Source organism: Urocitellus parryii, chromosome 9, assembly GCF_045843805.1.
Source record: "Urocitellus parryii isolate mUroPar1 chromosome 9, mUroPar1.hap1, whole genome shotgun sequence".
NCBI classification, from domain to species: domain Eukaryota; kingdom Metazoa; phylum Chordata; class Mammalia; order Rodentia; family Sciuridae; genus Urocitellus; species Urocitellus parryii.
In genome coordinates this window covers 5,878,484-5,892,541 of record NC_135539.1, presented here as the reverse complement: position 1 = coordinate 5,892,541, position 14,058 = coordinate 5,878,484, and the positions used below count along the sequence as shown (strand labels likewise).

The window sequence follows — 14,058 nt, the reverse complement described above, 5'->3', positions numbered from 1 at the left end:
CAAAATAAAAAGGGTGGGGATATAAGTCAGTGTTAAAGCACACCTGGGTTCAATCCCTGGTACCAAGGAAACAACAACAACAAAAAAGAGCGAGTGAGAAAGAAAAGAAACAAGAAAGAAATAATTGAGCAACATCATCATGTTGAATGGAGTTTCCAATGGTTTCCAAAAATGGTTGGACACTTCATCTAAAGATGATCAAGATGAAAACTCCTCACTCCTCTGGTTATTGCAAGTCAAGGAGACTTTATTGGGATCCATGAATAATTCTTGAAATCATATGAAACTTCAAGAGGGTTGATTTATGAGCATTTTTTTTTTTCTGGAGGAAAAAGCCACAACTTTCATTAAATTATCAAAGGCTCTGAAAGCTCCCTTGTCCCCCACAAAAGGTTAAGAATCGCTACTGTTGATGAATGAGGTTTCAACAGGCACTTGGATCACTTAATTCACTTCTCCTGCAGACTTTCAGACCTGGAGGAAGATGAGAATTCCCCAAGTGTATCACTCTAACATTCAGTAACAACTCTTTGGAGTCATGTTATTTTAACAACAAACATTTTTACAAAGGAATTGTATGAAAAAAAAAAGATACTTGGGAAGATTTAGAATGTACACATGTAATGCTCTTTCTGAATCACTTCCTCTCACCTGCCTCTCCCTCCTGCTAGCTTCCTTTTCCTGGTTCCTGGGATTTATTCCAGATGGCCATAATGGTAGAGTCCCACAGCAGGGAAAGGAAACTACATGCAAAAAAGGTCTCTGACAAAAGAGAAACCACAAACCGTAAGTTCTGGGGTTAACTGCAAAGACTGGAGGTTGCTTAACTGAAAAATCCTCCAAGTTCCTGGGAAGCACCTTCCCACAAGATATTCCACGCAGCAAAGATCCTCATTCCTCAGCCTGGGGTGCCCGTTGCACAGTCTGAGGTGAGCACACTTTACCACACTCTTTGGCACTGCCCTAGCAGAGCAGATGGACCCTGGGAGCCGGAGCCACTGAGCAGTGCTGCAGGCTGAGTCCTCATCTCCCTTCTGACTCCGCAAGAGAATCTTTGTGCCCCCAGAGTTGTTCATCAATATTTTACTCACCAGTGAAGCCCTTTTAGAGGAAGAGGCTCTAACCCCTAAAACATACATAGTTGGGCCTATTGATACATGGATTGGAGGTGCTGGGAGCCCCTAAGATCTGTGCAAGATGGAGGTGCCTTTTTCTAGGAAGAGATTCTGCCTTTTTTTAAAAAAATATTTATTTATTTTTAGTTTTCGGTGGACACAACATCTTTGTTTGTATGTGGTGCTGAGGATCAAACCCAGGCCGTACGCATGTCAGGCGAGTGCGCTACCACTTGAGCCACATCCCCAGCCCGAGACTCTGCTTTTAAACAGATTTTGGATGGGTTAGGGGCTTCCCCCAAACATCAGGCCCACCGTGGTGCAGGTATCTGTGATCACCATGAGGGTGAATGCTGAGGCAATCTCAGAAAACCTATTTGGTTTTCTCAGTTGGTTTCTTAAGATGCTGCAGGACAACTATTTTCAGTAAAGTCCCGGTGAAGTAGGGAATTATCACAAGCACAGTGTGTCCTACAACTTGATTTTAATTTTTAAATCCCATGTAAAAAGGAACATATCACACAGAGAGACCTCTCTCTCTCTCTCTCTCTCTCTCTCTCACACACACACACACAGCTTTTTTAGTTGCCTGATTTTTAAAATTACATTGTAAAGGAAAAGCAAATCTTTCCATTTCAGCTATAAACTGCAGAAAACACGATGAGTCTAAGGAGGATTGCCCCAGTCTCTAAGAGGTGCTCATCTTTTCAATGAGGAAATGCCAGGCACCAAAGTTAGATTTTAGAATATTTTAATGTCCATTTCTTCAGTGGATGCATTTTGAAATTTTTGGAATTAACAATTTAAAAAGAGCAGAGCAAAGGAAATATGGAAAATGCAAACAGTGGGTTCTTGCTGATTTCATTTCAGATTCTAGGCATGATGTGATTTTTGAAACAACCCAAAAATGCTTACCTTGAAAACTTTGAAATGTAAATGCAGAAGTATCTTTGGAAAGTGCAAGTGATCACAGCCCAGGTGAGGGGTGGCACACTGCCTTTGGCTCTCCATGTCACGTGCAAATGTGCAGGTGCAGTCCCCGCAAGTGAAGTCAAGTCAGTGTTGAGGGAGCTGTGTGCAGGTGTGGTGCAATCTGAGGGACTCTCAAGCTGTTTAAGGGCTCACAACTGGTGCTCTACTTTGTCTGCACTGGGTAAAATCATATGTGCTTGTTGATCATATAGATATATAAAATTTGATCTGATCTGGGGCCATGAAGAAAATAGCATTTGCAACTCAAAGCGACTATTTACACACATTCAATTCTGACATATTGCTTCCTACCCTAAGTTCTTAAGAAGTACTGCCACCTGCAGGACACCTCCCCGGCACCCAAGCCCACAGTCAGAAGCTCCACCACCTCCAGAGACAGCCACTAGTTCAGTGCCAGTGGATGGCAAGTGTGCACAGAGATTCTGTGGCTCTGCATTGAGGTATGCTTTGGAGCAGGGCATCAGGGATGCCAGAGAGGAGGAGAGATTGTCTGCAGGGTGGTTTAGGAAGCCCTGGTGCTTTAAAGACCACTCATTCTCTGTGTAAGCGGCCTGTCCTCAGAGGCTCTATTTGCCCAGTGCTGAACCAGAGGCTAATGATTCTCTCCCCTGGGTCTGCAGCTTGGAGGTTAAGGGGAATGAGGAATCACAAACACCTTTGTAGCAGGGGAGGGAAACATTTGGACAAGGAAGAAAAGAAGTGTGTGTAGAGATGAACCTGGTAGAGCGTTTATATTTTTATTTGGTGGTACTAGGGAGTGAACCCAGGGCTGCTCTAGCACTGAGCAACATCCCCAGCCTCCTATTTTATTTTGAGACAGGGTCTCACTAAGCTGCTGAGGCTGATCTCAACTTTCATTCTTTCTATCTCAGCCTTCCAAATAGCTGGGATTGTAGGCATGTGCCACCACACATGGCTGGTAGGGCACATTTTGAGAGAGATGATATTGGCAACCAGCCAGTCCCTCAAAGCTATACAGCTTATAAGTGGAAGGCAGAGAGAATGACCCTCGGATATACAACTAATACTGATGGGAGAAAGGCTGACGTGTCTTCCACCCCTAGTGCAAGGAAAGCATCAGGTAGTGTTTCTTAAGAAAAAAAAATCTGCGGTGTTTTATAAGAATACATTCTTCAGAATTAAGAGGTATTGTCACAACCATCCTTTCTTTAGAATTGGAAGACAGACAAACTGACAGTCAAACCTGAAGGAAACTCTCACAGTCACAGTCCCAGGACTGGGGTACTGCTGGGTGGCCGACCCAGGTGTCGCCTCAAGGTGACTGACCAGAACAGAGATGTCACCAGGCCAGAAGCGGCAGATTCTGTCTCTGGGGGGGAGTGATGTGAGAATTAACAGTGAGGTTCACCAGCGAGAGAACACAGAGCGCGGTGTGCAGACCTTGACAGGTGCCAAGCTGGTCTTCAGTGGCATCATGAACCACATGCCAGTGTCACTGGGCAAAATGACCAGGACAGGGCAACTGTGGCTTGAGTTCCATTCAACATCAACTTCAGACTCAATGTGGCAAAACATGACTACTAGCTGGGGTGGCACCCAAGAGAACAGATGCGACTTTTCTTAGGTTTTCTGCCTCCTGCTGGCTGGACAGATGGCTCTGCCCCTAGGTACTTGGTGTGAGAGGATGCAGGAGACTGCATCCTGCCGTGATTAAGTCCAGACTAAGCGGCCGAGCAGCTGTGGAGTGGGAAAGATCGAGGAACATGTGAAGCCAAGACAGCGCCTGCGCCACCTGCACGGGCTTGCCTAAAGCCCAGCTGGTTTCGGCCTGAATCTCCACAAGGGGGAGCACCCTGGGCTGCAGCTTGGCCCCCTGTGGTGGAAACACAAGGGACACCTTGTCCTTGATGGTCTCTGCACCCTTTTGGAACCCCCTGCCCTCCCATGGCCTATTTCCCTCCATCAAAACACGAGCACCCCCTCCCCAGACACACATCCTGATAAATAAATAAATAAATAAATGCAACCCTCAGACATTTATTTTGAGCTTCCCCCTCTGATGAGTCAGCTTCTAGGACAAACACCTTCACTCCCACTGGAAGACCCCTCGGTGGAGGGTCAGGGTGAAGAAGGGCTTTGAGATACCTGAGGCCTGGGTTTACAAGCTTTGTGCCCGGTGAGCATTTGAAATCTTGGCCTGCATGCAGGTGAACCCTGAAATCACTTGATGTGGGGAGCGGTCCACCCATGGCCCATGCGAGGGAGGGCCCAGGTGCTTGGGAGAGCATGGCAGGAGGGGCTTCTGGGCTTTTTCAGCCCATGCTCCCCTCTCTACCCCATCCCAGCGAATTACTGGCACTTTATATCAGATTCATAGATGCAAATGTGTGTGCGTGTGTGTGCTTACTGAGAAAGGCCAGGTGACTGGGAAACACTATCACGTATACAGAAAAAAATAAACTTGGAAACACTGTATGAGCCAATAACAACAAAAAGTGTCTTGTGAGAAAAGGCAATAAAAATGAGATCTAACCACAGCTTCTGTTTCAAAAGTCAAACAGTACCCAGAACCACGACCCCACTGGCCGCCGTCCTGGCCTGGAGGTGAGCCTACCCTGAAGGCACTTGTTCTCCTTCAGCAGCTGAACGGATCATCCCCAAGGGGGGCGATTTCCAAGGAAGGGAGCAAAGGAAAGAAGAAATGGATGGAAAACAAACCCTGAATAACTGTGATCCACACAGAATTAGGGCTGAAATGACCACATAACACCACATCCGGGACAGGAACCGTGGCGCTTAGAAAGTGCCACAGCCAAATACAAATATTATTGTGTTTCGATGAACAGAGCACCTCGGGCAGCTCTGGGCGCTGCCTCACACACTCTTGGAGACGTTGAGCCTGGTGAGCTCGTTGGCTTCTTCCGCTCCCACATCCTCACAGTCCTCCTTCTCTATGGCTTTGCCAAAGCGACACCTTTCTTCGGCCTTGATGGGCTCTTTCCAGGGTCTCTTAGAAGACAGGTGTAGGTCTTTAGCCTGTGCGTTGTCATCAGAGCCCAAGGATGTCTTGTCTGAGTACTGGACAGAAGGCACCAGGTTGGCGATCTCGTCTGTGGGAGATCGCCCGATGCTGCCATCCACCTGGACACGGATGTCCGGGGAAATGGACAGCTGGTGCTGGGGTACCACCCCATTGTCCGTGCACTTTGGGTAAAGGTAGGTCTTCATCTGCCCTTTGCCCTTGACATTCACCGTCCCCCGGTAGTCGAAGTCGTAGCCCATCTTGCTCAGCACGCGGTAACTCTCTTCGCTCACCTGGATGCGGCACTCCACCCCAGTGGTGTCCATCCTGCTGGCAATGTTGACGGTGTCCCCCCAGATGTCATATAGCAACTTGGTGGTACCGATGACACCCGCCGTGAGGGGTCCATGGTTAAAGCCGACCCTGAGCTTGAAGTTGAACCAGAGCATGTTATTGTTGAAGTCGTCTACCACACGCATCATCTCCTTGGCGAACTCGAAAAGGATCCGCAAGTGCTCCTGTGGGTGGCTGCCCTCCTGGCACTGGGCAGTGTTCAGCCCTGACGCGGCCATGTATGTGGCCCCAATGGTCTTGATCTTCTCAATGCTGCTGTAGTCCGCTTTGCTCAGGAGCTCATCAAAGTCCCCGATAAGCTCATTGAGGACGCGGTAGCACTCCTTGCCCCCTTCGTAGTTCTCCTCATAGAACTCGCTGAAGTTGACGATGCTGGCAAAGATCACTCCTCCGCTGTCGTGGTTCTTGGAGTAGGTCTGGGAAACCTTCAGCTGCTCTGCCACGTGGTAGGGGATGATGTTCCTCAGCAGCCAGTCTGCCTGGTCCCTCATGCTCTGGATCTTGGTGCGGTGGAGATCTGCCTCCACATCCCCATGGTAGTGCAGGCGGTAGCTGACCTCGAACTCTCGGTTCAGGAACCAGACCAGTAGGAGCAAGAGGAAGAAGGAAAGAATGAGCTCCTTGCCCACAAGGCTGGCTGGCTCGCTGCTGTCCTGTGGCAGCGAGCTGTTGCATGGGCTCCTCTTGGCACTGGGGAGCAGAGAGATGAGAAAGGACATCCTGCTAAGTGCATCTGTTAAGGGAGAGTTCTGAAGCTGCCCAGCTAACCAGCACCCTACACCGCAGGGGTGGAATTCAACCCTCAACAACTTCAAGCTGCTGTACGACAGCCTGCTTCTGCTTCTGCAGCAGGCCGCAGAGATGGAGCAACAGACAGCGGCTTTACCAACTAAGTCTTTAATCAGTACAGCGTGATGACTTTTGCCCCACAAGTCTTTAGCTTTGTTTAGACATCTTTTCCTTTCTCTCAACTTTTTTCTTTTGAAAAATCTCAACTTTACAGAAAAGTTAAAAATCTAGTAAAAGAATCCTATATTCTTCACCTGGATCCCACAGTTGTGAGCATTTTGCCACTTTGCCTTTCTCTCTTTAATACGCACGCACGCACACACGCACACGTTTTGTTAAACTTCTCTCCCCTTCTCTCTCCCTCCCTTGCTCTCTCTCTCTCTCTCTCTTTGGCAGCACTAGGTTCAATCCCCAGGACCTCATCATACCAGGCAAATACTCTACCACTGAGCTATAATATCAGCCTTGCTAAGCATTGTGAAAGTAAGTTGCTGCTAATGTGACACTCCAGTTCTACTCTGGTAAACACCTTCCAAGATGAGGGCATTTCCCTGTGTAGCCACAACATCATTACCATGCCTAGGAAGTTTAATAGTATCTGATATATGTGCTTCTTAGGTTTCTGATCCAATAGAATTTTAATTTTCAAAGAATTTCTTTAAGTTCTCTACTATCTACTTGTATTAAAGTTTTGCAAAATATATTTTCCCCTATTCTGGGTTAATTCTGTTTTGCCAAAGTAATTGAAGACAACATCAAAGAAACAAGAATAGGGCCGGGGTTGTGGCTCAGTGGCAGAGTGCTTGCCTCGCATGTGTGGGGCACTGGGTTCAACCCTCAGCACCACATAAAAATGAATAAACAAAACAAAGATATTGTGTCCATGTAGAACTAAAAAAAAGTTCAAAAAAGACAAAAACAAAAACAAGAATACAGGTAGGCATGGCAGCTTGTTATCCCAGCTACTCAGGAGGCTGAGGCAGGAGGATCATAAGTTCAAGGCCAGCCTGGGTAACTTAGTGAGAACCTGTCTCAAAATTATTAGGCTGGGGGTGTGGCTCAGTGGTAGGGGGCCTCTGGTTCAATCCCTCATACTGAAAAACAAAAATAAATAAATACATAGATAGAATATATGAATATACTTTAATATTGAGTATACTCATATATAAACTAGATGTGGTAGCATATGCCTATAACCCCAGAGTTCTTCCTTATGTCCTCTTCCCTCCTTCTCTCCCTTTCATTAACAATGCTGTGATTGTTCTGTTCAATAAATGTTACACCTTGAAGTATTTGTAAAGTGCCCAAGGTAGACTACTAGATTTTAGGTAATAATGGGCTTGGTCACTATATAAACATAACTGTGTTACTGAAGCATCTGAAGTTTAAATAGCTCTTTGACACAGAAATCTCATTTTTTTGGTCAAAGTATTTAGTAAGTCTTACCACTACTTGTGATGTAAGGTTATTTAAAACAGTGTCTTTGGCATGGCCATGAAGGTCCTCCTCAAAGCACTGTCTCAAAAGCCCTGACCTTGGACTGGAACCCCTGGGCTATTCAGAGTTCTGGGACCTTGGACAAGCCATGCCACCTTGCCAGGTCCCAATTTCTTTGTGTGGAAACTGGGAAGAAGGACTGGAGTATGGCCAAGTCCCTTCTGACCTGAGGTTCTGTGCAGAAAAGAGATCAGTGGGCACAAGGTTGCAATCCTTAGGAGGGCCTGTTTGCAAGGTGGCCCAGGCTGGGCTCAGGGCGCTTGGATCTGGGGTCCCACCACTCCTGGGCTGTAGTGCCACGTAAGTGCGTGTACAGATAGGCAGGTGTGGTGACTCCTGCACTCCTTGTGGAAGCCTGAACCTTAGGTATGTGCTGGGCACAGGCTGCCCATGTCACCACCTCTACTAACCCTTGGTGGCAAGTCTCCCTGGGTTTCCCAAGTGTGGTCACAGTCGTGGTGGAGAATGAGCACATTCCCTGTGATGACACTAGGAGAGGGCTCCCAGAAACAGTTTTCCCCTGGCCGATTTTGCTCTGCGTCCTTTCACTGCAATGGCCTCTAACCATGAGCATGAGGATGTGCTCAGTCCTGTGAGCCGGGGGCTGCTCTTGGGGGCTCCTGACACAGGCTTTGGCTGAACACCTATGAACTGGGGCCCGCAGGTCCTCTATAGTAAGATATCCCATACTTATTCATTCTCTTCACTGTCATTGACACAAATGACACTATATACTATGAATCTGAAGTGCTCAGCAAAGTAACTACTTATTTTAGATGAGTAAAACGTGGACTGGACCAGCTCCTGATGCCCTCTGGCTGGCTTTTAAGCAGAGTAGCCCAAGATCTGAGATCAGAAGAAACACTCCTCCTGTCCTTATGGTTCATCTCATTGGGTTAGGAGTCGGGTTTCCTTTTGGTTCTCCACAGTGGTGACAGCGAGGAATGGCCCTGTTTAGGTGCCACTGAAGTTGGCACCTGAATGTACAAGGAGACATCACCTGAATGTACAAGGAGACATTTAAAATCTCCATGGAGAAGATGGGTTTCCTCGCCTGCGTTTGTGCACTGCTCTCGAAACTTTTCCTGCTATGCTGCAAGAAAAGCCAGCTGTAGCTGACCCTGGAGATTGGTGTGGCCAATACCCTGTGGGCAGAAGAGGGGGAGAGCAGGGCCAGGGCAGGTAGGACAGGCAAATGAACTACAGATGCTACTCAACTTCCAGTGGGACTGTGTCCTGACAAATCATCATAAATACTATAAGTCAAAAATACATTTTATACCCCTGAGCTTCCTGAAACCGGGGCTTGGCCTCACGTACCTGCATTGTGCTCAGAACACTTACATGGGCCTATAGTGGGGCAAACTCATCTAACTCAAAGGCTGTGTTATAACACAGGGCTGGATACCTCATGTAACTTATCTTATATTGTGCTGGAAGTGAAAATAAGAATGGTTGCGTGGGTTCACTTTCCTGCCATCTCAAAGCACAGAAACAGTGAAGTTTAGCTGCTGCAAGCTGGGGACTAACTCTGCACTGCTGGATTTTTCCCTCTCCTAGAACCAGTGTTATAGAGGGCACCTGAAACAAGCAGGTAAGAGAGGCACTGCCAGACTATGACCTCACTCCCTCCCCCAGGTGGATGGAGCAGGGTAATGACCCCACTCCTAACTTCAAACAGCAAAGGTTGGTTTCAAAAAGAGGAATTTGGGAAGATTCAATGCAAGAGAACTCATGACTGGATACTTCCATGTGTGACATTAAATAACACATGGAAGCTAATGTAGAATATAGTATATGCATTATCATGGGGAAGTGGGATTTAAAAATAGAAAAAAAAAAAATAGAAAACCAGGATCACTTGCTGTCCTAACCAGCTAAATGTGGCATTTGTTAACATTTCAGGGTGTTTCGGAGCACTTTAAAATCTTCACCTGATGGAGGAACAGGGTATCACCAGGAGGGGTTGGAGAGGTACCTGGGTGTTGGTGATGTTTTGTTTCTTGGTCTGTGTTCACTTGGGGGAAATGCACTATGTTGTACTGTTAGGACCCGGGGACTCTCCTGTACCTGTGTCACTCGTCACTAAAACAGTAACTTAAAAATAATGCTAGATGTTTTGTTTTTAAATACTGTAGTTGTAAATCATCACTCATTATTTTATCATAAATATTATGTCTTGGGCTGTTCTGTGGCTCAGTGCTAGACCACTTGCCTTGCATGTATGAGGCGCTGGGTTCAAATTCTTAGCACCACACATAAATAAATAAATAAAATAAAGGTCTATTGACAACTCAAAAAATATTAAAAATAAATAAATAAATGACTTACGATTTTTAACAAATATAGTAAAATACAATACCTAGCAACAGTTATAGTACATTCACAATTTCACATAATAAATATCATACACATTTCCCATATTGGCTCTATTTTAACAGTTGTACTATTTGGGTGTGTCATAATTTAATTCCTTTGTACTGAGAACTGAAGTTGCTGATAATTTTCAATATTATCCATCATTGTGATTAATATTTGGGGACATACAGCCTTTATCCTACGATGAATTCTTTCCTCAGTGAATAGGCAAGAAAGAACTGCTAGGTTAAGGCCTATAAACATTTTAAAGACTTTTTTAAAAAAATTACTTTAGTTGTTGACGGACCTTTATTTTTATTTATTTGTATGTGGTGCTGAGAATCGAACCCAGTGCCTCACGCATGCTAGACAAGTGTGCTACCGCTGAGCCACAACCCCAGCCCTTAAAGACTTTTTAAAAAGACTGTTGCAGGGCACAGTGGCGCACGCCTGTAATCCCAGTGGTCCAGGAGGCTGAGGCAGGAGGATCCTGAGTTCAAAGCCAGCCTTAGCAAAAGTGAGGTGCTGAGCAACTCAGTGAGACCCTGTCTCTAACAAAATACGAAATAGGGTTGGGGATGTGGCTCAGTGGTCGAGTGCCCCTGAATTCAATCCCAGATATAAAAAAGAAAATTATCAAATTACTTCCAGAAACTGCTGTAACATTCTGAGAAGTAATGAGGCATGGTAGAAAGGCCATACCCTAGGAATGAGGGAGCCTATGACTAAACTGTGTCACTGTGGGCAGGGCAGGTTCCTCAACTTCTCTGAGCTTCAGCTTCAGGGACAGAAACAAAGTCACCTAACATATCAGGTTATGGTGACGATTAAGTGAACATCACCTACTCTGGATATTCATATTACAACTTTTCAAAAGTCTAATTTAAAAGACCAAAGAGAATTGTTCAGGTATTTAAATGTGAGATGGCTTCAGTATTGACAATACTGACAATGTATCCGTATTTATCTTCTGCTCACATTTCCTCTTTAATGAACTTTCTGTTGTTCTGTCTTTTATCTGTGTAGGCCTTAATTAGCTCTTTATATAATAGTCCCACAAATATTTTTCTGTTTACTTTTTCTTTCTCTTTCTTATTTGTCATTCGGTCTTTGTGATCCTATTTATGTATTTATTTTTAATTAAAAAATATTTATTTTTTAGTTGGACACAATAGTTTTGTTTATTTTTATGTAGTGCTGGGGATTGAACCCCGGGCCTCAAATGTGCTAGGCAAGCCCTCTACCACTGAGCCACAACCCTAGCCCATGTGATCCTATTTATTATTAATAAGTCTAGAAAATTATCTCTGTCTTAGAGGCTTGAAAACTAATTTTGTTTTTTTCTAGATTTTATATAGGCTTATATATATATATATATATATATATATATATATATATATATATATATATATTAGTTGTAGTTGGACAATACCTTTTATTTTATTTATTTATTTTCATGTGGTGAATTTAATTCAGGATCGAACCCAGGGCCTTGCACACACAAAGCAAGCGCTCTACCACTGAGCCACAACCCCAGCCCTATATAGGTTTTTTATTTTTGACTTTTCAATTCATATAGAATTTATTTTGATGTTTATAGTAAAGCAAGCAAGACCTAACATTGTTTTAGGGGGGAAAAATAACTATTTTTCCTTGATTTGTGAAATTTCCTCTGTAAAGACTTATATAAAATTAAACGAATTCTAATACATGTCTGAATAATTATTTTAGCACTCTGGAGATTGAGGCAGGAGGATCACTTGAGCCCAGGAATTCAAGGCCAGTTGGGGTGACATAAAGAGACCCTGTCTCAAAAAAGTCATTCTATTTTTTCAATAAGACATATAACTTTGATATAATATTTAAACAAGTAGTTATTTTTACTTTACTTTTAAAGAATGCATATGCTGTTTATTTTATTTGTGATATGACTGCTTTCAGGAAGCTCTGAAATCAGCAGTAATGAGACAGTCACTTTCATTTGTCCAGGTATAGACATCACGTTAAAAGCTTACCTGAAATTATGTGCTGCATCCAGGGGTGAAATTACTATGGAACTGTAATTAAAATGCAGAAAAATATTGTTAAGAAAGCAAAAAGGCATAACAGAAAGTCACCTAAGAAGACTTGAAGCAACTTTCCAGTGTGGGATATCGACTAAAGGAATGGCTATCCTCCCAGGGACTGCCCCTTCCTGTACTCCTATGTCCCCAGAAGCTGGAGAGCTTTGGCTCTCTGAAGCCCCTCCTCTTCAGTGAAAGTTTATGTTTTTGTTTCCCTACCCACCTGCTCCCCTGCTCCCCATCCTGGCAAGGCCTGGCAATGACAAGGAGCTGAGCGGGCTCAGGGCTCACAGGACCTTCTGGGCAGAAGCATCCTGGGTCGGGGGTGTTTCACCTTCCAGCCCCCGAAGCCTTATCCAGGACCTGCCACCTGGATTCTAGGCTGGAAGGCAATGTGGTAATCCCTACCACATTGTCTTCCTGGACCCATGGGGAAAAGTCCCACAGCTGTGACTAAATGTTACCATGAATGGCAAGGAGGCCTCTGTGACAGCTCTTAGGTTAAAAGTTGGTGGCCATATTTCTAGCTGTTGATGCAGAGCCTGTCATAGACCATGTCTTCAGGAAGGTAAAAGTGGGCTTTACTTTGCTTTAAGTAATTTAACTATTTATTACAGTTCCTTTCAAATACCAAAAGGCAATTCAACTTTAAAGTCCCTATTTGATCTTACTTTGAATATCTTTCATAACATTACTATTAAGTAAATTGAGGAAAGACATTTAATATGTGCATTTTTGGCCACTGCTTGGTTAATACCATAAAATGTGCTACCAATATGACATTTGACAATACTGGGATGAAGTGGCCCATTGTGTGCTTTGTGTGTGTGTGTGTGTGTGTGTGTGTGTGTGTGTGTGTGATGCTGGGGATTAAACCCAGGGCCTTGTGCATGTGAGGCAAGCATTCTACCAACTGAGCTATATTCCTATCCACCTACTATGTGCTTTTATACTGACTAAAGTAGTGGTCCTCAGTGACAGATATGCCAATTCCTAGATGGGCACCTTGAAATGTGGGGTCTCTCTGGTGGTGGATATAATAGTTTAAGAAACTGGGGAACTGGGATGCTTAGATATCTTGCCAAGCACAATGAAGTGGCTCATGCACTTCTAAATAACCTGCTTCTTACACCCTCTGAGATTACGTCCAGATGGTTCTTTGATACATGCTAATAGTGAAACATTTTTATGAGAAGTTACAGAAGAAGTCTAATATTTAGCAGAGGTTTGTTATACAAACAAGCTTACTAGTTTAAGAGATCATTGATTTTTTAAAATAAAATACTTCACTGTGTGCATCCCACTGAGGTATTATTGTTTCAAAGTACATATTTAGTTGACAAAAGGTAAAAGCCACAAAACCAGTTGCAGATGTGCAACAGGCAATTTGAGACTTGTTTTCACAAACTGAGTCCCAAACATCATTCAACTAGTAGAACCCACCAAAGAGAGGGGCTTCACTGGCCCCTGCTTGTACAGTGTAATTTAAATGTCCCTCTGGTGGCCCTTGGATATACTTCTCAATTTTTGCAGCCCCATCAGTGTGGGAGACCAACCTTACACAGGACTGAGTCACACTCCCTGGCTGGGTGCTGAGGTGCTTAGTCACAGAAATGTGGCAGAGCTTTCCCCACCCTTCTTGGGTTTGAGGGTTGGTATCTCCTGCATGGGTGTGTCTTGCTACAGCCCATGGGTGGAGCTATGCTCATCTGTCCCTTTGTAATATAACCCCTTGCCTGTTTAGAATAGAATCTTCCATGGAAGTGCCTTATGTGTGTCCCCTTCTCTTACTGTGTCCTTGGGTGTGGCCTACCCAGGTGTCAGTCAACCTGCTGACAGTGGACATCATGAAGATAGACTCAGTCCCCTGAAACCTGACTCCTTGCCTCATTTGAATAGCTTCTCC

At 44.6% G+C, this 14,058-nt stretch overlaps 1 protein-coding gene across 1 annotated transcript in view; it reads right to left on the bottom strand.

Annotated features, from left to right (window-relative positions):
• Positions 1 to 2,018: 2,018 nt before the first annotated feature.
• Adcy9 (adenylate cyclase 9) overlaps positions 2,019 to 14,058 on the bottom strand; it is a 115,907-nt gene continuing 103,867 nt past the window's right edge. The window contains exons 10-11 of the mRNA XM_026385641.2: positions 12,105 to 12,146; positions 2,019 to 6,135 (exon numbers count right to left, since the gene is read on the bottom strand). Of these exons, the coding sequence (XP_026241426.1) occupies positions 4,944 to 6,135; positions 12,105 to 12,146 (1,234 nt within the window). The 3' untranslated portion in view covers positions 2,019 to 4,943. The remainder of the gene's footprint in view (positions 6,136 to 12,104; positions 12,147 to 14,058) is intronic.